The sequence below is a fragment of the Setaria viridis genome, chromosome 9 (assembly GCF_005286985.2).
Source record: "Setaria viridis chromosome 9, Setaria_viridis_v4.0, whole genome shotgun sequence".
NCBI lineage: Eukaryota > Viridiplantae > Streptophyta > Magnoliopsida > Poales > Poaceae > Setaria > Setaria viridis.
In genome coordinates this window covers 20640439-20663847 of record NC_048271.2, presented here as the reverse complement: position 1 = coordinate 20663847, position 23409 = coordinate 20640439, and the positions used below count along the sequence as shown (strand labels likewise).

General features: G+C 46.3%; 3 protein-coding genes and 1 long non-coding RNA gene across 5 annotated transcripts; 2 read left to right on the top strand and 2 right to left on the bottom strand.

Annotated features, from left to right (window-relative positions):
* Positions 1-948: 948 nt before the first annotated feature.
* LOC117838840 (uncharacterized) lies at positions 949-7488 on the top strand. 2 transcript variants are annotated; one of them, XM_034719017.2, is made up of 8 exons: positions 950-1437; positions 2057-2135; positions 2655-2803; positions 3660-3773; positions 4310-4441; positions 5663-5776; positions 6833-6908; positions 7063-7488. In XM_034719017.2, the coding sequence occupies exons 1-7, from the start codon at positions 1048-1050 to the stop codon at positions 6884-6886; spliced, it is 1032 nt and encodes a 343-aa protein (XP_034574908.1). In that variant the 5' UTR covers positions 950-1047; the 3' UTR covers positions 6887-6908; positions 7063-7488. The 2 variants fall into 2 exon arrangements, with proteins under 2 accessions (XP_034574909.1, XP_034574908.1); XM_034719018.2 differs by lacking the exons at positions 6833-6908; positions 7063-7488 and adding an exon at positions 5942-6584 and having other exon boundaries at positions 949-1437.
* Positions 7489-8768: 1280 nt separating this feature from the next.
* On the top strand, positions 8769-10902 carry LOC117838839 (uncharacterized). The gene has a single exon (XM_034719016.2). The coding sequence runs from the start codon at positions 9339-9341 to the stop codon at positions 10722-10724; it is 1386 nt and encodes a 461-aa protein (XP_034574907.1). The 5' UTR covers positions 8769-9338; the 3' UTR covers positions 10725-10902.
* A 5421-nt stretch (positions 10903-16323) lies between these two features.
* On the bottom strand, positions 16324-18967 carry LOC117839032 (pectinesterase 31). Its single transcript, XM_034719266.2, has 6 exons — positions 18596-18967; positions 17951-18055; positions 17782-17859; positions 17485-17672; positions 17149-17322; positions 16324-16721 (listed from the first exon to the last, which is right to left on the bottom strand). Exons 1-6 carry the CDS (start codon positions 18854-18856, stop codon positions 16559-16561), a joined length of 969 nt encoding a protein of 322 aa, XP_034575157.1. The 5' UTR covers positions 18857-18967; the 3' UTR covers positions 16324-16558.
* Positions 18968-20344: 1377 nt separating this feature from the next.
* On the bottom strand, positions 20345-22410 carry LOC117835435 (uncharacterized). Its single transcript, XR_011897051.1, has 3 exons — positions 21946-22410; positions 21723-21796; positions 20345-20402 (listed from the first exon to the last, which is right to left on the bottom strand). It is a non-coding gene; the product is annotated as an uncharacterized lncRNA (long non-coding RNA).
* Between the last annotated feature and the right edge of the window lie 999 nt (positions 22411-23409).

Here is a 23409-nt window from a genome sequence, read left to right as displayed (position 1 = left end):
GGTACAGGTTCAAGAAGTTGTATAGGAGGACCGCGCATTTACAAGTTAAAAGTGTTTGCTATGTAGTGTATCATAATTCGTAAAGCACAAGATTTATGTAGAAGTCACATGGTGCCCCTAAATAGTTCAAATACCTTTTCGAGTTTGGAGAAAATTTACACCTATGTAAGTTTGACGGTAAAGAATTGCGTCATAACTATATATATATGGCACATTTGGAACTAAATCCTTTTTGCAAACCCTTTGTTCTCAAGATGTGAGAACACACGCTAGACAACATTAAGGGCATAGACAATTGACAGCAACGTAACAACTCACAAGTGGGAAAGGCAATGTCATGTCATTGTCGTGGAAAAGAAACCAAAATACATTCTGCTAAACACAACCAACTAGCCCATGGACACACCCCAAAGACCCTTGTCATGCAAGCTCAAATTATTGAAATTGCATGCCACGTGTATTTGACCTACGGATCAGCACGGCATCAGTGAGTGGCCAGTGGCTAGTGGCTGCGCTGCGGTGAACTCTTCTTTCCGCTCAGGGAATCCCATTGACATGACCATGAGCATGGTGACGGGCCGAGCCGTAGGAAACTGACCAGGTCAAGCGTCATCGCCATACCTATCCGCGGAGCCCTGCTTTTTGAAATGTAATTGCGAGAAGCTTTAGGTCCTCAAGCGAGAAATAATCGTGATGCACGAGGAGCGGGCCCCCTGCATGCCAACCAGGCGAACCAGGGACCCTTCTGTACCGTGCGACCCTTTTTGCTCCCGGCCCCAATAGGGAAACGACACGTGTTCCGCGCACCCGATCCTCTGCACCGACCGCTGCTGCGTGACGTTGGCGGCTTGGCGGGCGCTGTCCTCGGGCCAATCGCCAGTGCCGGATACGTAATCTAGAGGATTACGTATTCGGGCGAGGTTCACGTAATACGGCTTCCCCGTATCCATCGCGCCGCGGCCGGACACCACTTCAGCAGCCAGGAAAATCTCCTGAACCCCGCCCGAACGAGGGAAAAAGGGGAGCTAAACCCTCGCCGCCGCCGCCATGGCCGACGAGATCGACGAGCTGATTGGCTTCCTCTCCGACCCCAAGCCGCAGGTGCGGAGCGCGGCCGTGGACATCGTGCGGGGGCTGACGGGCGGGGAGGACGGCTTGCGGGCGCTCACGGTACGCGCCGACCGCGCCCTCCCGGCGCTGCTCCGCCTGCTGGCCTCCGCCGCGGGAAGCGGCGCGGGGGAGGCCGCGGCGGACTCGCTCGTCAACCTCAGCCAGGATGACGCCCTCGCCGCCCGCCTCGCCGCGCTTGGCGCCGTCGACGCCGCCATGGACGTCATCGCCAGGCGCGCCGGGGAGCAGCCGGCGCTCGCGCGAAGCCTCGTCATGCTGCTCGTCAACCTCACCCACGTCGCGTCCGGCGTCGCCGCGCTCCTCCAGGTCGGTCCGCTGCTGCCTCTTGATTTCTCTCAAATTTAATGTCCCCTATCTGACATTTTGATCTATACTGATTGTGAACCACCTTCTGGGTAAGCGATAACATAGTTGTCTTGTCGGTGAGGTTCAAATCTTGTTGTTTGGAGAAATAGTGATGGCATCTTTTATCATTTTTGTAATTGCTGTACATTTTCACTGGAAGGACAATAGGAGAATGGTTTTAGTTCTGACAACCAAGTAGATTTTCTGTCAATGAATGAATTTGCATCACCATGGAGCATGGACTAAGCTGCTTAAGCTGTTTTAATATGCTGTTCCTACCATATTTCCAGATATCTGCATGTATTTTGCCAAATCATTGCTTAGAACTTTTATAAACTGCTGAAGTTACAACCACCATTGCTTTTGATTGACTAAGTTGTTCGTGTATCTATGTTTTATCTCTAAAAGTGCCGATCATAATTGGTGTTACTAGTATCCACACTCTATGCTTAGTTTTTGACTGATCATTTCTTTGCATTGGTTTCAAATCGTAATCCTTTTGCTTGTTTGAGTCATTCCTAGTGATGAGATCAGTCAAGGAAAGAGTGAAAGACTAATGTGATTCCCATCATTTTGAAAGGTTGGGGATGAAAAGGTGCAAGGGTTGTATGTTGCAAAGCTGGTGCGATCATTCTGTAGGTCATCCAGTGATTCTGAAGGTTAGTTTCTTCTGTCCGTATGTTACAGATTTAATGTAACTTCTACATTCAGATAAGAAACTTTGATTAGTTCCTCTGTTTAACAAATTAAATTTGTTACCATTTTTTTGGTTATTTCAGATTCTGTTCCTCATTTTGGTTGTGCTAGCTCATTTTATTTTGTGATAATTTTCTTGCTGTCTGATTACATTTTGATTTGAATTTATGTAAGAGGTTGAACCTCCATGTACTATGTAAGTTTCAGCTCATGATCAATAAACATCGCCAGCAGAATGATAAATTGTATCATACATTTATGCTATGACCTGTTCTTGCAGTGTTTTCACATGGTTTGAAGCATATTTTGTGCACATGAAACTTCTATCTAAATTTGCTTTCTTTTTGCTGATTGATCTACTTTTTCATTTTTGCAATCATTTTCATCGCCTTTTGCCACTTTTGTGATTGTTTGTCTTGATTCTGTGCCAAAATATCTAATTGGCATGTACATGAACTGATTTTTTAAGTTAAATAATGCAGAGCAAGACACTTTTGAATATGTTGCCTCCATGCTTGTCAATATATCTAAGGTCGAAGCTGGAAGGAGAATATTGATGGAACCTAAGAGAGGTCTTCTCAAGCAGATTATTCGACAATTTGATTCAACAAACCAACTGAGAAAGAAAGGGGTACGTGCTGCTTAATCTTTGTTTTGGCATAAATGTAACATCTATACTGAAGTGACTGCTCCTGGTTTCCCTACTTTTGGCATATTAGACCAGTTCTTTATCAGATACTCCCTCTAATTCAAAAATACATGTCCCTTTTGGATTTGTGCTGGTTAAACGTTTTCTAACTTTGACCATCGATATTTAAAGAATTACATAGATTGACAATACAACATAGATGCTACTACATTCATCATGAAAAGTACTTTCAAATTTGTAATTGCCTTTATTTGAAATATGTTCGTAGAAATTGTTGATCACAGTTTCGTCTTGTAGACCTTGCTGATATCCTAAACGACATGTATCTTGAATCAGAGGGAGTACTACTCTTGCTGTGGCTGCCTTCAAAGTTATATGTGCTGCAGGCATGTCCTGGGCAGCCAGCCTTTGGGGCCTTTTCTCAGTCTTGCAGCCTGAGAAATTTCTTCCGATTGAAATACGACCGGAGGTCTTCTCCTAGGGCTGAGTTTTTACTAATCATTGTCGCATGCATCAGCTGTTGTAATATTTTAATGAAATTGCTGTGCAGTGTCTACTGCAGATACACAGAGGGGATGCTAACAAATCAGTTTGCTGACAATTCAATTTGTAATACTGCATTATTTCGTAACTCGTTGCTTTTTTTTTTTGCATGTACCAATCCTTGATTTACCAGCAATTCGAACTAGTTGCTGTCTTGCACTCAATTTCTAGATTTAAGTGCCATAATTTTCTTTTGAATTGTATTGGTATTCTATGAATCTAGTATATATTATTATCAAATAGCTGCGTTCCCACTATTTTTTTTCTTTCCATATACCTTTTTATTTTTTTGCAGGTTGCTGGTACAATCCGCAATTGTTGCTTTGAGGCTGATACTCAGCTACAGAATTTGCTTTCTTTAGCAGAATATCTTTGGCCAGCTCTACTTTTGCCGGTGGCTGGAAAGAAGGTACACATCATTAACATTTCTGCATCAGTATCCTTTATTGGCCCGATCTTTTGTGCGCCTCTTTCCCTTTTCTTTTATCTTGGTAATATTCATTTCCTTCTGATTGGTAACTTGTGTGCCCTGATGATCTTATGGCCATGGTTAGTTTGACTATGTCTTCAAATAAACAATAACAGTATGTTTTCCTTCTTTGAGCTTCCTTCTATGTTTTAGAAGGCATATTCTTGTTGAAGGCTGTGTCTAGGCGTTAAGTTCTCCTGATAATATATCTTGTTGAAGACTCAGCTCAGCATCCATATTTTCATGTAGAAATACATATGGGAATCATTCCCTTGCACATCCAATCTCCTTAATACACTTTGCAAAAGTACAGACATAGGGATCCATAATGGCAATAGTGGATCTTTTACTCCAGCTGTGCAAGTATATGACTTTTAGTCGATCGAGTATTTGCCCAAAAAGACCTTGTTTTGTGCTAAATGATGAATATTCATATGTTAGTATACTACTTATACAGCTTTTGGCTGATGCTACAGATATATACTGAAGAAGACAGATCGAAAATGCCACTTGAGCTGTCAAGTGCACTCTCTCATGAACGAGAAGCTGTTGAGGATTCTGAAATTCGCCAACATACCTTGGAGGCTATTTATATGATTGTATTGCAGGTGATTTTAATATTCCATGGTAGTCTGGCTTTTGTCGTGTTGTTCTAATTATTCAATTGTTTTCTGCTGCATTGTTTAAGATGTTTTAACTAAATAAACTCCTTTCTTCCCCCTGTAATCAAATTATCCTATTTACATCTGCAATGTCACATTTTTCAGTCTGTCTTCAAGAAAAAGCATTTTGTCAGTCTGTCCTTAGCCGTTTTAGTCCTGTTGGTCATGCTTCACAGTCTTGTGTTTCTATTGTGAACCTTAAATAGCCGCATTAATGATGGGACAAGAGAACATCTCCTGTGTTACATCTCCTTTAGGTGTTACCATGTTACCAACCACACAATGCACCTGTTTGTGTATTAAAAATTCCAAAAACAAGAATATGCATGTGTAGAGCATGATATCATCTATCATCATGCAAAATTTGAGCTCCAACAAAAACATGGGCAAGGAAAAATAAAAAAGAAAAAAAATCAGCTTACCAATAGTAATGGACTGGTACAATTCTCCTCAAGAAAAAATTGGTAATTGACCACTACTTAATATATGCATTAATGTGACTTAATGACTTTGAATATTGGCAACATGCTTGTTACTAACCCTATTTTGAAAAGAAATTCTGAGCACCACATACTGCACTTTTCTAAGATAGGTTACTTGTTAAACTAGAAGGGGGTGGATCCATGCAAAGAGGTGCATGCCTGACTACCTGGACCAATTTTAAGTGCATACAAATAGGCTTTCCACCCCCATACACCGGGTTGCAGTTGTGACCCAGGACCCAGGTTAGTAGATCATCACACTCCAGCTGTAATGAATCAAAATGAAAGGTCAAGTGGTGCATGGCCACACACATCCCTGCTTGATAGCACCCCCACAATCTGGCATTATGGCATGCTGATGCTCAAGGTCATTGATACCTCAGTATTGAGAGCTTTAACCAGATGTATAGTGTAACAAAATAAAATTATAATTACAACCAATACAAAAGACTCCTACCTGGGAGCTCAAGCATGAAACAGAGTACAAGACCAAGCCCTCCTGAGTCCTGACCAACTTATCATACGCCAATTTTGAATTTTAAGTAAAGGGCCAATATAGTTTGTAACAATTATTTTGGCAAGTGACTTCATGACTTTTACCGTTTTGGTTCCCTCATGTCATCTGACCATATTCTGCCACTCGCTTAAATGTCAAATCATTGCTGAAAGTTCATTTCTTTTTCAGGATGATGGCCGACGTTCCTTTTGGTCAGTTAATGGGCCGCGAATTCTGCAGGTTGGTTATGAGGATGAAGAGGACCCGAAAGTGATGGAAGCATATGAACTGATTGGTTCCCTGGTATAACCGCTGAATTTTCTAGTACTCCCTCTGTTCATTATATATGACGTTGATCAGCTTAATTTTGAGCAAGCCGGCGTCATATATAAACGAACGGAGGTAGTATTTCTGTGGTTAATTCTACAATGTGTTCCATATACTGAATATATGGTTTTTGATATATAGAAGAATGGTGTTCCTGCATGTCCTAGATATCTTATTGAGCGATAAGGGTACCCACGGGTCCAGGATACCTGTCGGTCCTAACAGGTGGGCCTGCCCGACCATGCTGTGCGGGACAAGGCATGAAGACGCGTGGAGCACAAGCTCGGAAGCCGGGCGAACGAATTCTGCCCGAATATCGCGGGATACTTGTTGTGGTCCGACTCAGATTGCTTTCCATGTAACAATCGACTAGGATTAGATCCTATCTGATTGTAATCCTAGGCCGTCATAGGCGGCCAGGGATGCCCCCCCCCCCCCCCCGGAGGGTACCTCAACTCAACCTCAACTCAACTCAATCTCAACTCTTCGCACCCGCAATCAGCAATACAATCCACAGAACGTAGAGTATTACTCTCCGGAGGCTCGAACCTGTCTAAACCTTGCGTCCCTGTGTTACCATTCGAGTTCTTGGTCTTACGATCTCCTCCGCCTACAAATCTACCACTTGGATAGCCCCCTGGTGGACTGCCGGTCACTAAATCCGACACTTATATTTGTTCCTAGAGTTAACTATGTGATGTAAGACTTGCTCATGATGATTTTACCTTGTGCTACTTTTAGTCACTATATGATATTCTAATTGTTTAGCAATATCTTTTCTTTGTTTTTTTTGCCTCCTGCATTTCTCTGTAGTGTTATATGTTTGATTCATCACACGATTGCACATTTGCACTGCTCAACCTTTGAGATTTTGGTAGACTATTGGAAAGCGTGCTTTATGATTAGTCGATGTCAAATTCAAACAAAGGTTAACATTGGATCAATCGACACTAGAGCTTGTGTTGCCATAATGCTGTGATAGTATGATGATGTTTATGAAGGGTTAACTAAAGCTTTGTTGGATGTTGGTAGCTTGTTGGGAAGGGCGAAGGTGAACAAGAGCAAGGAGGAGAGAAGTTTCAATGACCCCACCCCCTGAAATAAAATGGTATTGTATTTTTGTTTATTTAGAAAACCAGCCCTCAGGTCTCAGCCATGCACAATGCTATAATAATATTCTGACTTGTCTTGCAATGTTGCTTCAGTAATTGACTCATATGTGGAAATTTCGTGTTTACTGGCTGTCTTTTCTATGGTTTCAGGTGGTTCTCTCAGTTTCTCACACCATCACTTCAGAACATGGATATGCATTAACTGGGCTTCCAGTAGTTTTCGCTGAAACTGATTGGGAATTGATTGATCAGCGCCATGTTAAATGTATGGTCGGATCAGGGCGGAACTGAGCCTGCATTGGAAACTGCTGGAATTCACATGTTGTGCCTAACGCTGACATTTCTGCCTGTATACTTGGAGATGTGTGATATCAAGTGTATCAAGTTCTTGCAATGTTCATGAGTTGAACTACAACCAAGGTGTAATAGGACGTTTCGATAAATATTTTTCTCCTTTTGGATATATATCCTGTGGATTCCAAATATCAGTTTTTGAAATATAAGCGAGGATAAGGCATGTTTGTTGGTCAAACCTGTACATGGTTGGACTTCACAATCATTGAGCCGCAATTTCAATTTTCTGGAGAATGTTGACAAACTCTTATCATGATAACATAGGACGCATGGTCCATACGTGAACTTCCTATCGCTAAGATAAATGAGACACGTTGTGGTCCACAAGTTTATTCGTGTATCCCCTTGTTGCCTCAAATATTGCGTGGAAAACATCCTCGGCAATATCTTTGAGTTTTTTATTTAATATATTTCTGTCTCCTTCATGTGCATTTCATACTGTTTTTTGTTTCTATCATCTGTAACAAGTTGTTTAGCAATTGCCGTTTTGCTTCCATGGCCGCATTTAGCACGGGTCACCCTTCATTAATGCTGACGCTGCTGCTGTTGCTATTCTTATATCTTTCCCCCTCTTTTTTTTGGATGAAACCTCACTTGGTAGTTGGGACAAAGGAAATTAAGGCTCACACAGGATTTGCTTTCCTGAATGCCGTAAAAATTCACCTGATTCATGTGAAAATAGTAATGTTTTAAATAGCGGGCTAAGGGATCTAACGGCAAAACTCTAAAACAGCTAGTAGTGGAGTTAAATGAAACTATAGCGGCTAAATTGTACATGGGAACAAATAGCGGCACGCTATCTCGTATAGCTACAGTGAACTATAGTGGCAGGCAAAATACTGAACAATTCTCTTCCAAAAGTCTTGCGTTCTAAAGGAGGCCTTAAACTGACAGAATTGCAAAACAAATCATCAGAAATTGAAGATGCAGATGGTCTCCTGGGGACCAAACTACCTATACCAAATATAACACGTCCAAAATACAGGTCATGCGAAAAGGGGAACAAACTGAAGTCCAAGCCTACCTAAGAGACCAAACAGCAAATGCCGCACTTCCCGTGATCAAGATACTGTTTGTTCAATCGTTTGATCGTTAGGTTATTTCATCCAAGACATTCCAAATCTCCCGTTTGAGGTTTGGCTCATAGCTGCAGCGGAAACGGCAGACAGTACTCTACCATGGACACAGGTTTTCAGTGTCTCATGCCATACCTTGATCTGAACTGGAGTCCTCAGTATTTAATATCCACAAATTAAATTTTATGCAGGATGCAGGTGTTCAAACTTCAAATGTCCCTGGTATTAGATATCGTCAGTGCTGACAGCAGACTTTAAACAGCAATTAAGGGTTTTCTTTTTGGAGCGGAGTGGTGAACTGTTCCATGGTACACGGCTACAGCTCAACTATTGTATGTTACACCTACACCAGACAGTGTTGATCTCACTGTTCCAGATAGTACCTTTGCGCTTCCCTGTCTCGCCTTATTTGGGGACAAAAAAATACGCTCTAATTCTGAAATTCTGATTCATAGAATCGCGTAATTTCCCCGGAAAATCACCATCCCAAGATAAGGACCCCTTATCATCCCAAGTGTTACCTGGAGACGAAAAGCATCACTGTTGTTCAAATTTCCCTGGTGTCCGGTGCCCAGATGGACAGGAAGCCGCCACAGTTTCCCTTTTGTTAGTTTTTCCCCGGCGAGCGGCCATGGTTTTCCGTGTCGCCCTCGCCGGTCGCCGTCGGGGTCACGCTGCAGAACAGTTCCAAGTTTTAGTTGTTAGCACCAGTGTCAGGACCTGCATCGAGCTCCGATCCTATGCGGATGGATGGATGTCAAGGCAACAACAAACCAATAAGCTTTGAATTAAACTTGGCAAGAATGAAACACATGGCCATCAGTGCTCCAGCGCACTGTCTGCAAGCAAAGCTCACAGCCTCTCTCCTAATCTCCTCCCTGTTGCCGTCACAGTTGCTTCGTGCTGACAAATTGGCATTTAAGTTTGTCTGTTGAATTATCATGTAGTAGGAGTGTGTGTTTTCGTGCATGAACTGTTGGTGAAATCGATGTGTCGATGGAGTTTGAATTGTTTATTTTATTTTGTTTTTGGTGTTGCGTGAATTGTGATGTCTATATAAGCGCGCCTATTCACATCGCCCCCTTTTGCGACGCACACCATTCTTTTTTCTTGATACTTTTGTACTGGGTGCGTTGTGTTGGTTACACCACCATGGAGATGGGACGATCGGGAAATGGTGGCGGCAAGGTGGTCACCTTCGACGACTCGGTAGCCGGGAGGCGCCGGAACGGCGGCTCCCTCTCGTCGTACCTCGACGTTGGCAACAAGGATGCCGTCGAAGCCGGCCGTGCCGCGCGGCCCATGCCCGGCATGGGCAGTCGGCGCCGCACGTACGCTGACGGCGAGCTCGACGTGTTCACCGCCGAGCGGTACTTCAAGGGCGCAATGGACGGTGATGGCGGCGACCGCAAGGAGGCCATCGTCCGCGCCGCGGTGGCGGCGGTGGTGCCGCCCGTGGAGACGGCCGCCGCGAGGCCGGCCGAGGCCGTGGTGATGGCGCGGCCGTCGTCGACAAGCGCGTCGACGGCGAGCTTCACCGCGAGCTCGGCGTCCAGCGTCAACAGCCAGACCGCGCTCTTCCGTGGCGGCCACCGGCGGCGCGGCAGGAAGTGCTGCGTCCAGGTCGGCGTGCTCATGCGCACGTGCTCCGGGAAGCGGTCGGTGCGCGTCGACGGCGACGCGGCCAAGGAAGCCCACGACGTCGGCGAGCCGCCGGCGGCGAGCAGGATCGACTGGTACAAAGAGCTGAGGATGCAGAAGGCCGCCCTTGGGCTCGTCCCTGGAGATGGCGGCAACAACCATGGCGTGGTGGCCGCCGGCCTCCCGCCAGGTTTGAACCTTGGCACGGCGAAAGTGGCAGCCATCGGGAGGGAGATGACACGGGAGGAGAAGGCGGCCGGGGTCACCTTTTCAAGTTCCATGAGGAGAAGCGTCGCTCTCGTGGCTCCGGTGGTCAGAGCCAACGCGCTACCGGCGAGCGGCCGTGCCGGCATAGGCGACGGTGACGGCGACTGCGACGATGACGGCGCCGGGAGCGAGTCGAGCTCGGACCTGTTCGAGATCAAGAGCCTGATGATCGAGGACTGCCGCTACGAGCCGAGCGAGGCGAGCATCCAGTGGAGCGTGGTGACGGCGAGCGCCACGGACGCGTCGGAGCCGCGCGGCGACCGCGTCCCCGCCAGATGGGTCGGCGGCAGGGGTCCTGTGGCCGGGAGGCAGCACCGGGACCACCGGCCGGTCGGACTGCTCGCGGGTTGCGCCAGCCACAGGGCCGTGGACGTGTCGGCGGCGACAAGGGCCGCGCCGAACACGGGGGCCACCGCGGCGGCGGTGCAGCGGCGCGGTGATGGATTTCAGAAGGCACGGAATGCAGGAGCCTGACGAGATCCTTTAATTTGTTGCACTCTGCTTCTGTGTGGATTCATGCCATATTGCCATTGTAACCATCTTGGACGGTATCTGGGAGATTAAAAGGTCAAGAGATTGAGATTTCCTGAACCTTTGACTGTACTACCTCCATCCCAAATTACTATTCGCTTTGATTTTTCTAGATACATAATTTTTACTATGCACCTAGACATAATATATATTTAGATGCATATCTAGAAAAGTCAAAATGAACAGTAATGATCTCAAAGAAATGCATGTAGGATAAAAAAGGTTTAAAGGTTTATGGTACCATCAGTGCTTTGATTAGACAGTTATAAAATGTCTCAGGTGTGCTTTGCGCATTCATCTGCCACCGATTGATAGAACATGCAGGCGTCCAAGCAAGCACCTGAAAAATGTGGGGGAGAAAAGAAATGCTTTTTTGTTGGGTGCTTAAAGACATTGTTGACAAATTCGCTCTCCCTACTCCAAACGAACACCCACACAAGTTCACGACAAGTTCAAAACTATTTGAGGCCTCACTACTTTTATGCATAGGGAAACCCTCTTGTAACTGATCGAATTCGATATCTCAAAATATGAATTCAAGTGAAACCCTTCCCCACTTAGGATGAAGCTTTAAACCTTTTCTAGACAATATATTTCTAGACAATAATGGACGTAGACTCCACTCCTCCTCTCAAAGTCTCAATCTACATCCATGATCTGCTTTCTAATACGAGGATAGGGCTCGTTCGGTAGTGCTGGCTACAGCAGCGGCTGTGGCTACAGCTGTTGCAACCAGACACCAGCTTGAGCAGCGGCTGCAACCAGATAGCAGCATGAACAGCAGCTACAGCCAATCAATTTAGTGCAATGACTGCTTGGTAAGCTGTAACCGAACGGCTGGCTGTCCAGCAGCAGCCCAAGCAGCTGTAATAATCACAACTGAACATAGCTCAGGTAATCAATTCAACATTTCTACCGCAATTATCATAGCCTAATCCGTACAAAGAAGAACGAGTTCTTCTTTTTCTCAAAAAAGAAAGAAAATTCAGAGCTAGCACGGCAGTGGCGTTATGCGTTGCTGGCAGGCCGTTGCCATCGGCGTGTGGCCATCAGCACAGCGACCCCTGCTCGCCCGGGGCAGCGACCATGGCGTGGCGTCAACTCCGGCCTGCCTGGTGCCTGGATCTTTATCCACTCCGGACGGCGACGCGACTGGACGGACCGGATCGGCATGGCTGCCATCGCACGCCAGATCAGGCCGGCCGGGTAGCTGGCATTAGCTAGGATCCTCTAGTTTTCCGGCGAGGATCGCAGGCCTTAAAGAGAGGCATGGAGGATGGAAGGCTAGGTCGTAGGTTACTGTTGTGCCTTAAGGCTCTCAAGGAAATCAGCTCATGTGCTGAGTGTTGGTTCAGGCATGCGCGTCACGACGTTGCTCTCCGACAGCTCCTCATCAGGGTCTAACGACTCAGCAGATTAGCCGCGCCATTCAACTGACAGCGGATGATCTTTTGAAACGACAGATTGTCCTCTGGAGATTTGGCACGTAACGGAGCACGTACGTACAGAATTGCTTTCCGTCAGGTCTTTTCCAAACTGAATGATTTTTGGATATCGAATCTGGATCGGGTGGACTAAACCATCCGAAGCATTGTGGGTTCGAGGGAGAGTAAATGTAAGGAAAATATTTGGGAATTGCATAAGAATCTGCTTGCAGAGTAGTACACATCCAAGAGACTTGCCTTCAGGATTTTCCAATCCAGATAGGCATAAAAACTTGCTTACTTCTACGTCTAATCTTTTTTTCGAGAATATACAGGAGAGCTGCGTATATTTTATATTAAGAAGGAAAGAACGAAAGAATGTTCGTTTACAACGCGGGCCTAACCGAGCACACGCACAGATAGGATAAAACATAAAAGAAGTAAACTGTCAACACAGAAAACAACTCAGAAGGGCAGGATGAAATGGGGCGGGTTCAGGTAGATTGCAGGCCTACAGCCGGCCACTGAAGGACGGTCAAGTGCTTGACGCCTGCAGCACACCATAACTGAACCTGCTCAAAAATCTCTGTCAGCAGCAGCCCAAGCAACCTCGCCGGTTGCCCATAACCTTGTTGAAAACTCGCAAATTGCGTTCCTTCCAAATGCTCCATGAGACAAGCATGAAAGCCGAGTCGAGTCCTCTCTTCCTCAAGGAATCCAGGTCGTTTCTGCAGTCGAACCACCATTCAGTTATGCCTAGGTGCAGCGCTGGTGGTTGCCTCTGAATATTCAGAGCGGACATCAAAACTTGCCAAAGTTGTCTGGTGAACTGACAGTACACGAAGAGGTGGCTTGCCGTTTCAGTGTCCTGATGGCACAAAGTATATGCATCATGATCTTGGATTCCTCGCTGGCGCCTTCTCTCTGATGTCCATAAACGATCTTTAATAGCGAGTCACATAAAGAACTTGATCTTAAGGGGGGCCCAAGCTTTCCAGATTAGTTTATGAGCTGCAAATCTGATCGCCCCTTGAAAGAAAGCATTGTACGCTGATCGTCGCCGGAGGGGTTCCATCTCCAGGACACCTTGTCCTCAGTTCCTGACACAAGGTGGAGTCCATCAAGAGCGTGCCAGAGACTGACATATTGTGTGAGCGCTGCTACTGTTGCCGGTCCGGCAATATCAGAGATCCACCGTTTTTCAGATAGCGCCTGGGCGACGGTTCTTGCATTTCTGACTGCTGGTCTAATTAGAGTGCAAAGATCAGGCGCCATTGTGCAAAGGGATGAGTCTCCATACCATTTATCGATCCAGAATAGGGCTAAGTTCCTAACACCCAGTTGGATGTCGATTGATGCCTGAAACATCTGACAAAGTGTAGGGTCCTTTCCGAAATCCAGTTGCATGCGCTTCCATGGCCGATCTGCATCGGTTTTTTGCATCCATAACCACCTAAGCCGTAGGGCAAATGAGGCAAGCCTGAGATCATGGATGCCCAGGCCCCCGAAGATTGTTGGCCTGCAAGCAGTGGTCCAGGCTACAAGGCAGTTACCCCCTTTTGCCTGCATTTTCCCTTCCCATAGAAAACCCTTGCGTCTCTTGTCAATTTCTTTTATAACCCAATCAGGGATCTTCAAAGAAATAAGGGTATGTGTGCAGATAGAACTCACAGTCACTTTGACAGCTGTCAATCTTCCTGCTCGGTTCATCAAAGGAGCTCTCCGGGTGGGGATTGCAGCACTGACTTTGTCGACCAAAGGTTGAAAGTCTGATTTCTTCAGGCGGCCAACAGAAAGTGGCAGGCCCAAGTATGTGATAGGGAAGTCAGAGATTGCAGCTGGCAGAATGTGTTGGACCCTCTGCAGTTGATCTTGGGAGCAAGCAATTGGTGCAATGAGACTTTTCTGCAGGTTTGTGTGCAAACCAGTGGCATTGCCGAAGAAATTCAGGACTTCCTTGATAGTCACCATGTCCTGCACATTGGGGGATGCAAACAGCACTACATCGTCTGCATACAGAGAACATTGGTGCTGTATTGCTTGATCGGCCGGTGCATTGAGAACTCCTTGTTGGTTGCCGATTTGAGAAGTCTGTGCAACACCTCCATAATCAGAATGAATAGCATGGGGGAGAGGGGGTCCCCTTGCCTCAATCCCCTAGCATTGTGGATCAACTTTCCTGGCATTCCATTAAGCAGGACCCTTGTCGATGCGGTGGATACCATAACTGATATCCAATTTCACCACTTTGGGCCGAACCCCATCTCCTAGCAGTTGGAGTAGGAATGGCCAAGCTACGGTGTCGAAGGCCTTAGAAATGTCCAACTTGAGCAACAAAGATGATTTCTTCTTTCTATGCAAAGTCTTAGCTGCCTGTTCCACAAATTTAAAATTATCGTGTATAGAGCGTTTCTTGATGAATGCGCTCTGGTTAACTGCAATGAGGTGGTCGAGCTGAGGGGCCAGGCGGTTTGCTAGAAGTTTGGCAACCAATTTTGCAAAGCTATGTATTAGGCTGATTGGCCTGTACTCACTTGGCATTGCTGCATCGGGTTTCTTGGGCAATAGAGTAATCAGAGCACCATTCAGGCGATGGAAATGAGCACAGCAGCCCCTGTAAAACGCTCTGAAATCTGCCATGATATCATTCCTGATCACAGGCCACGCTGCTTTGTAGAATTCCGCCGTGAAACCGTCAGGTCCCGGCGACTTTTCTCCCGGCAAGGACTTGATAGTGCTCCGTACTTCATCTTCTAAGAACACTGCATCCAGATGTTCCAGGTTGGCGCGCTGGAAATCCAAGGCCGAGAGATCAGTAGCTTCTGTCCGAGCAGAAGGTGTTCCCATGATGTTCTTGAAATAGCTGTATAGCACATGCTCTTTCTCCTGCTGTGTGACAGCTATGCCTCCTTCATACTGTAGCTTGGATATCACCTTCTTCTTCATTCTGTGGCTGGCCTGTAAATGGAATAATCTTGTGTTGGCATCTCCATCTTTCAAGAAGATCATGCGCGAGCGAAGTCTGGCCATCGTGCGTTCAAGGGAGGAGAGCCCCAGTAGCTTGCACTTGAGTGTTCTCCGAAGTTCCAATTCTTCCGCCAGTAGCTGCCTCTGCTCTTGCGCCGTGTCTAGCCAGAGCACTATGGTTCTTGCCACCAGTATCTGTTGCTTGATCTGGCCGATGCTGCGCTGGCTACAACTCTGGAGTGCTCGAGCCGTGCTCTTGAACATGACATCGAGCCGGTTGAAGGGGTCGGTAATGGACGATGGGCACGTCCAGGAAGTGGACACGACGTCCAGGAACCCTGGCAGTTTGAGCCACCACACTTCGAAATGGAAGCGGCGCTTAGCATTTGTTGCTGCATTGGTTGACAAGAGAAGAGGACAGTGGTCTGATATGTCTGATGACAACGGCTGGAGGAAGCAAAAAGGGAACTTCTCTTCCCAGTCTACGGTCACTAGAACACGATCAAGCTTCTCCATTGTGAGGCTCGCTCGCTCGTTACTCCAAGTGTAGCGTCTACCATGCAGGTAGATATCCTTTAACAGCATTTCATCAACAAAATCTCCTGAAACGGCCCATGTTCCTGCGGTTGACGTTGTTATTCTTGTCTGCCTCCTCCAAGCTAGATGAGGTTGAAATCACCGGCCACCATCCACGCCGGTGTGACACAGGCATGCACCGCGCGAAGTTCATCTAAAAACTCTATCTTGTCCGCGTCTGGTTGGGGGCCATAGACCACTGTTAGGCACCATGGGTCGACGCCGGCGCCCATGGTCACGGTGCCAGTAACAGAGAAACGTCCCGTGTGTCGCAGCGTGCACACCGTTTCTGGTCCCTTGCAAGCAACCACAATTCCTCCTCTCGTTCCCACAGATGGAAGGTAGGCACTACATCTGAATCTACAAAGCAAGCATCTCGGGGGATGTTGCAGTCCTTGTCGAGCTAGACGGACTGCTGTCCGGCACTTGTTACGGGCAACCAGCCACATGAAGAATCGGCATTTGTTTGGAGCACAAGATTTCCAGGTGCGCTGCCATGAACTAAAGTTCAATGGAGCCTTGGAAGAAGCCTGTGTAAGCTGATGTAGCCGTAGAGATGCCCGAGGCATCAGCGCTGACAAAGGAAGGGTATATGAATTAATCTTTGCTTATTTTCAGAGTGCCTGCCTCGGCCACAAGAGCTTCTCACAACAAAACATCCCCCCAACCCCACCCCAACACATCCACTCAACATGATCAAAGTGGATACTAATTGGCCAAATGTTACCAATTTATAAATTAAATACACCCTCCAGCTTTATTTATTTGATGGACTAGAAAGGAGGGATAACCAAGGATCCTGGGATCAGTCTATGCAGAGGCTGGTACTCTTGTTGCCATCATCTGGCGGAGCCATGGCCTATCAAGGTCTGGATCGATAAAAGTGTGAGAGAGGAACTGCTCCGCTTCAACATCGAGCAACTGTCTGCACCAAGCTACCCGGTTTGATGAGCGGGAGCCTGGCCCTGAGCATCTGCAGAAAAGTGAGTATACAAGTGTTAGCAGTTAGCGCTACAGTCTACACTCCATAGCATCCCGAACACACTAGGTTCTTTACAGTACAAACATATCGCCTTCTGGTTGGTGCTAAGAATGTTACCATCAATCAGTCCCAGCTACTTGAAAAGCAGGAATGAATATAAACATACTAGTGTTAGCACTACATTCCACAATCTATAGCACCCCCAATATTTGGTTCATAACAACACAAAATATATCCTGCCAGTGCTAAGAACGTTACAATCAGTTGGTCAGAATGACTTGAAGAGCACATGTCAATATTTTGCATGAGGGATCAATCTGATGTGAGTGGTAAGATAACAACATTAAGGTTCCTCTTCAATTTGCAATATTTCAGGTTGATCTCAACAGCTGATAGTTAGATGGAATTATCCAGTTACCTGTACTCATAGAAGCAAGCAGTTCGCTCATTCTCAGATTTGTCCCAATTATGCCACCCAGAAGGCTTGATGCATCGATCCATAAAAGTGTGTGCAAAGACAACCCTCCCAAAGGGTCCCCATGGCCGACCTAGGAACATATATCCAGCTTCTCCATTTCCAGTAATAATACACCTGGGTGTTTGTCCAAGTGTCAGAGCAAAAAGGAAGCAAAAATGGCACATAAAAAATGCTGAAGCAACATTTCAAAAATTTTATAAAACTAATCAAGAAAATAAAGTTTCAAAAAAAAAAGATTAAGTGACTTATGAAACAAACTACATACAACAGACTCACCTCAAGAATACATAGCCAGTTGATTCAGAAGTGGATTTCCGGCTATGAGCAGTAATATATCCTGCTGCTTTGCAATGGATATGGCAATGTTCCATAAGGGCAATGGAGTTACCAAAGATGAAGTCACAATGGCCCTCAATATAACAGTCTCTTAAGTATTGTTTTCCGTAGTGCAAATACAATGTGTCCTGAAACATTTTTGTTTCGAATTAGAGTTTCTAAAAGTTAAAAAAGTATTGTTGATTATTGTCCTGATTATTGATGTGATTTAACCAGGAGATGAAGAAGCAGACGTACTTGCCAACCGAGGAACCGACAGTTATAGAAAGCACACCTATCTGCTGTCACCCGGACTGCAACTGCCTGTCCAGAGCCCTGTATCACGACTAGCACACATCAACTTCCCATCCCACGCCTATCACATGATCATTGGTTTGTGCCAGGAGGGCAAGCGAAGAAGCAGTACCTGGGGAGCTGAGTTTTCAAACGTGATGTTCTCTGCAATGAAATCCTCCCCCTCAACAATGAATGTACCACAACCGAATGTTCCTGTGCCGATAACCCTGGACGACTTTATAAGAGAAAACAGCACAGTTCATCATTTTTAAGATCTAAATATATGAATCATAAAAAATATTTATCACATCTCGAATTGTGCTCTGGAGTGAACTCATGGGGGGCGGCTACAGTCTTTCCTATCCAAATATCCAACTGTGCACATTGGAGAATCTTATACGCCTTGGTCAAAATTAGTGAAACCATGTGGGAACAATTTACCCGTCTCTATGCACCGTCAGTATTTACTGTGCTCATAGGATAATCTTATAAGCCCCCTGAGGTCAGGTATGACTTTGATCAAACTATGAGGTTTCGGAAGAAAGGTTCATGCGTCTGACAATTGCAAAGAAAAGCAAGCACAGCTGAAAGCCTCAAATAAACCCGTGTGATTGGCAACATAGGTTTGCGTTAATTAGCTACGTGTACGTCCGGTCTGGCAACAGAAGTTGTCCTTGGAATCGAGTAACCGGTAGATCAATTCATAGTAACCGTAGCGCATGCAGACAAGGCCACTCCTCCCGAGCATTCCGTCGAGCAGGACGAAGGCAGATACCTGGGAGTGCTTGATGCGCGTGGCTGTGTTGTCCCACGAGATGACGGTGCCCTCGGGCGCCGCCCCCGCGATGGTGATGAAGTTCTTGGTCTTGGCGACGTAGACGGGCTCCCTGTACACCCCCGGCGCCAGCCTGATGACGACGCGCGCCCGGTTGCCCAGCGGCACGGCGTCGACGGCCGCCTGCACCGTCGGGAACGCCTCCCCGTCCCCCTTCCCCGGCGGCGCCACCTGCAGCACCCGCCTGGCCTGCTGCGCCATGGGAACTGTCCAACTGATCGATGCCTTGCCGGCACGGGAGAAGACGGCGGCTTTGGGGTTGGTGTAACAGTCAGTTGGGCAGGCGTTGGCGCCGCGTGGACTTGTCTGGGAGAAGAGAAGCTGGCTTAAATAGCCGGGCCGGTCCACAATGTGCACGTTGAATCCACACCAAGCTGACGACGACCGGTTCTCTTCTCCTTGTCTCGTGTTTGCACTTTGCAGCAGCGGGTGGTGCCGTCAGCCAAACTCGCTGTCTTCTGATTTCTGAAGTTGCGTGGGATTTTTTTGTAGTATATCTTTGGAAGATTCTTGCAGGAAACGTATTCTTTTCAAACTGCTGCTGGTCGTAGCACTAGTTAACAGCAATTAGTTCAGACCGTGACCGTTGACGGAATTGGCTGACGGGCGTGTCAACATCGCAAACGTCTTCCGGGTGCTAGATCGGCGTGTCTGCTGTGCGCACGAATCCACACTTTGAAAATTCATGTAATCTCTACGAATTTTAGCCATGCATTTGATTGCACTGTTACAAGACTGCAAACTTAGCAACTGTGCCTGCTGGGTTTAATGAGGATGATTCCTCCCCTCTCATTTCATGGAACTCCATCCTCTCTCTTTTCGTAAAGATTTTGCCAAATCAGCAAAATTGCTGATGTGCCATAGGAACTAATGCTGATGAAACTATCTATAAACTTCCATTGAGACTGGACTTACACATATACGGTTGATCTTAGTGGAAGATCAATGGATATCTTTGAATGCATCTATTTGTTCAGTGCAAAGGGTGAAAAGTCGGCGGATAAGCATATGCAAATGCCTTGCGTTAGCATCACGCTGTGCCCTGCGTGCGCCTCCCTTTTTCCTTTTCTGATCGATGATTGATCCCCGTCGGCCCTTCCCTGAAATCACTTCGACTGGAAGAAAAAAAGGAGACGCCCAACGGCAGACAAGCCGTCCTTTGCAAGACGGAATCCAAGGGCTCAGCCCAAGATGAGGCAGCGTTAGCAAGACTGGGAGGCAACCTGTCTGTCCCAAAGATAAGGTTGCGGCCAAGTAGCTGATTCCTCACCCTAGAGGCCTAGACAGCAGACTGGGGCCAAGAATCTCAACCATGCTGCTCACCTCATGCTTCATTGGTTTACTGAAACCCTACACCAAGATTATATGCGGCACAGGCAATAGTCGTAATCAGGGCACCTGAAGACGATACACAGATTATTTATGAAGATCCCAAGATGATTATTTCAGGATGCCAAGCCGCGCCGGCGAAAGAGTAGACTGACTACAAGATTACAAGGGTGGAGATGGATTCATTTCAAAAAGAAAAAAAAAAGAGTGGAGATGGATCGACTAGAAGGAACTGGAACCAGCGCACTGTTAAGTTCCTTCTAGTCTATCGGCTTCGCGCATCCGGCGTCCCATCATGTCTCTTTCTATCCGGTTTCAAAGATTCCAAAGCTGGGTACATCATGAGCTTGAAGAATCAGGGTTCCCTCGCTCCCCGCTGCAGCAGTAAAAGTGCGGCAGCTTCACCCGGCCGCAACACCTGCAGAACACGAGCGGGGCATACTCCCCCCATCCCAAAATAAATGCACATCTCGCTTCTCGAGAAGTCAAAAAATTTTAAGTTTAACTAAGAATATATAAAATAGTATCAACATTTGTATCTCCAAATAAATTTACTAAGAATTACGGCGTGTTTGCACAAATTACGGCGTGTTTGGATCTTCGGACTAAAGGTCAGCCCTTGTCACATCAAATGTTCGGATACTAACTAGGAGGACTAAACATGAGCTAATTATAAAACTAATTGCAGAAGTCCTGAGCTAATTCGCGAGATGAATCTATTAAGCCTAATTAATCCATCATTAGCAAATGGTTACTGTAGCACCACATTGTCAAATCATGGATTAATTAGGCTTAATAGATTCGTCTCGCGAATTAACCTCCATCTGTGCAATTAGTTTTGTAATTAGCCTATATTTAATACTCCTAATTAGTATCCAAACATCCGATGTGACAGAGGCTAAAGTTTATCCCCTAGGAAACAAACACCCCCTTATATCGCATAATGGCAGGGCATACTCCCTCCATCCCAAAATAAACGCACATCTCGCTTCTCGATAAGTCAAAAGTTTTTAAGTTCAACTAAGAATATATAAAATAGTATCAACATTTGTATCTCCAAATAAATTTATTAAGAAAGTATACTTAGTACTCAATCTAATGGTACTTATTATACATCATAAATAGTTGCATATTTTTGTATAAATTTTGATCAAGCTTAAAAAGTTTGACTCCTCGAGAAGTGAGATGTGCGTTTATTTTGGGACGGAGGAGTAGTGTAAAAACAAAGACAGGTGACTCATGGTTTGAAAACAAGGTACTGACATCCTGAAGACATTTATTGCCAACAAGCACAATAACCCAGGCTGCAAATTGTGTTGCCAGGAAGCACACGAAATGCAACAGGTTAGCAGACTGCAAATTGTGTTGACAGGAAGCACACGACGTCGTGATGGTGTGAGGTGCCCTCTGAAACGAACACGTTTTACAGGTACAAATAGGAATCTAACCTTAACCTGTACCAATTTTTTCTACCAATAACCCAGCTGCAAATAACAAAAAAACCCATTTGACATATCCAAATGTTCTGTTTTCACAGAAGGTTAAAATTATGTCTGGAGAACCAACAATAGATCTTTGTGCGCATTGTGGATTACGAAATCCAGAGCAGAAATTCACAGAGATTTCCGACCATAAGCAGTAACACTTCAACCATTGGTGAGCAACAGATATATTAACTAGATATGATGCACATCTAAGAAAAATAAAAAATGACGTACACTGTAATTCTCAGGCTTACCTGCAACGCACTATCACTGGAACAGGCTTTAGAGCTTTGGGTCCATTCCTCAGTCCCTTCTTATACTTCGAGACCTGAAATACATGATATTCTATAAGTCAACCTTCCCCATGACAAAAAACTACTTGCTAGAACTAGAACAAAAGAAAGTACTGCTTGCAGGATGTGATGACTACAAATTGCTCAGTACAACCAAAATAAAGCTGATTGAAACGAGACTAACCACGTATATCCCTTGATCAAGAGCTAAAACTGGACGCATGCCAATATGCAAGGATGACTGAGGCCAGATAACCAAAACCGGTCGCGACTATTTTTGCCAAAGCTCCCCATAAAAAAGCAGCTTGCTTCTCCTTGCAAACCTAAGATGCATATGCGCACCTAAATGGAACAAAAATGCATGTTGAAGCAAGGATATTCTTGCTGCCAGTTGTCATCCTCAATAACTGTATTTTACGGGAACGAAGTGCAGGTAAAACATAACAACCAAGGAGCATGAGAAATGGCAGCTCTGTGGCCACACGGCTCAGGAGCAATTCAGCGAGCACCTGGTGCGCGCACTCTTCACTACTGGGGCTCCCCAACGGCACACAGCATGATTACAAGACCACACACCACACTGCCACAGCCCCGTAACTCCGTAAGATGCGCCGCACCAACTATCTCATTAGGAGCAGAAAAGAGGGTGACCGACCTTCTTCTTGGGGACGGCCATGAGGTCCATGAAGGCACCGCGGGCGGGGAGCGCGAGTGCAGGCGCCTCCAGGACTGGGGCCGGCGGAGGAGGTGTCGGGAGGGCGGGAAGAGCGCACGGTACGCGCGGCATAGCCGGCGCCGCCGCCGGCACTCGCCGGAGCCAAGCGCCCGCCCGCCGCCATGGATGGAAGTAGAGAGAAACCTGAGTTTGGGCTCTCTGATGAGTTGGGAACTTTGTGAAGGAAATCCCCGCAGCATGGGCCTTGGGCTTCTTTTACTCGGGGGGAGGAGGAAAGCCCACCCGCCAAATTGGCCCAGTTGCATTCCTCTCTTAAAAAAAAAATGCAGAACAAGTGCCGGCTGCGTGCTCAATCAAGCTAATTACCGGTCTATAATCTGTGCGTGGATTGCTTAATTGCTTGCTCATAGGAAAGGATGAGCGTAGGAATGCACGCGACCAATCAGCCCTGACGCAAAACGGAATGCTGCCCGTACCACCACAATTGAACGTCGATCTGCTCTTGACGGTCGCGAGATGCGGCAACTTAACGGTCTAGGCAAGAAAGCAAGTAACCACGTCAGTGCCCAGAAGCAATGGATTAACATGTTGATTCCACGAGAGCAACAGTTTGCAGACACAGAGTGCTCCACGAGAAAGCAGCTCAATTTCGTTTTGTGAACGAGTCCAGCATCTCGATTAATTAGTGATTCTATCGCTATCGGGGAATTAAGGTTGCACGCCACAGCTCACCACGCCGCAATCGTGGAAATACCTATTTACTTGATTACTTGATTAGTAGGCAGGGCTCTCAAGATAGAATGGGATATATCTGAGTGAATAGTAAAATCTACGACTCTGTATAATTATAATTTGGGATGGAAGGAATAATAAAGTTGTGGTTGGCGTGGTTAGCAGGTACAAGGGCTGTATTTTGTTTGCGACGGGGTAAGGAAGTCCTTGTGGACAGTCGAGGAGACCCATGGACAAATG

Bases quoted from the DNA above. Each gene is read 5' to 3' on its own strand.
- LOC117838840 (XM_034719017.2), top strand. From the start codon at position 1,048: ATGGCCGACGAGATCGACGAGCTGATTGGCTTCCTCTCCGACCCCAAG. The intron at 2,804-3,659 runs GTACGTGCTGCT...ATTTTTTTGCAG, and splicing joins ACCAACTGAGAAAGAAAGGG to GTTGCTGGTACAATCCGCAA. The intron at 5,777-6,832 runs GTATAACCGCTG...GGATGTTGGTAG, and splicing joins ATGAACTGATTGGTTCCCTG to CTTGTTGGGAAGGGCGAAGG.
- LOC117838839 (XM_034719016.2), top strand. From the start codon at position 9,339: ATGGAGTTTGAATTGTTTATTTTATTTTGTTTTTGGTGTTGCGTGAAT.
- LOC117839032 (XM_034719266.2), bottom strand. From the start codon at position 18,856: ATGGCGCAGCAGGCCAGGCGGGTGCTGCAGGTGGCGCCGCCGGGGAAG. The intron at 17,860-17,950 runs GTACTGCTTCTT...GTCGTGATACAG, and splicing joins TTGAAAACTCAGCTCCCCAG to GGCTCTGGACAGGCAGTTGC. The intron at 17,323-17,484 runs GTGAGTCTGTTG...ACAAACACCCAG, and splicing joins ACTGGCTATGTATTCTTGAG to GTGTATTATTACTGGAAATG.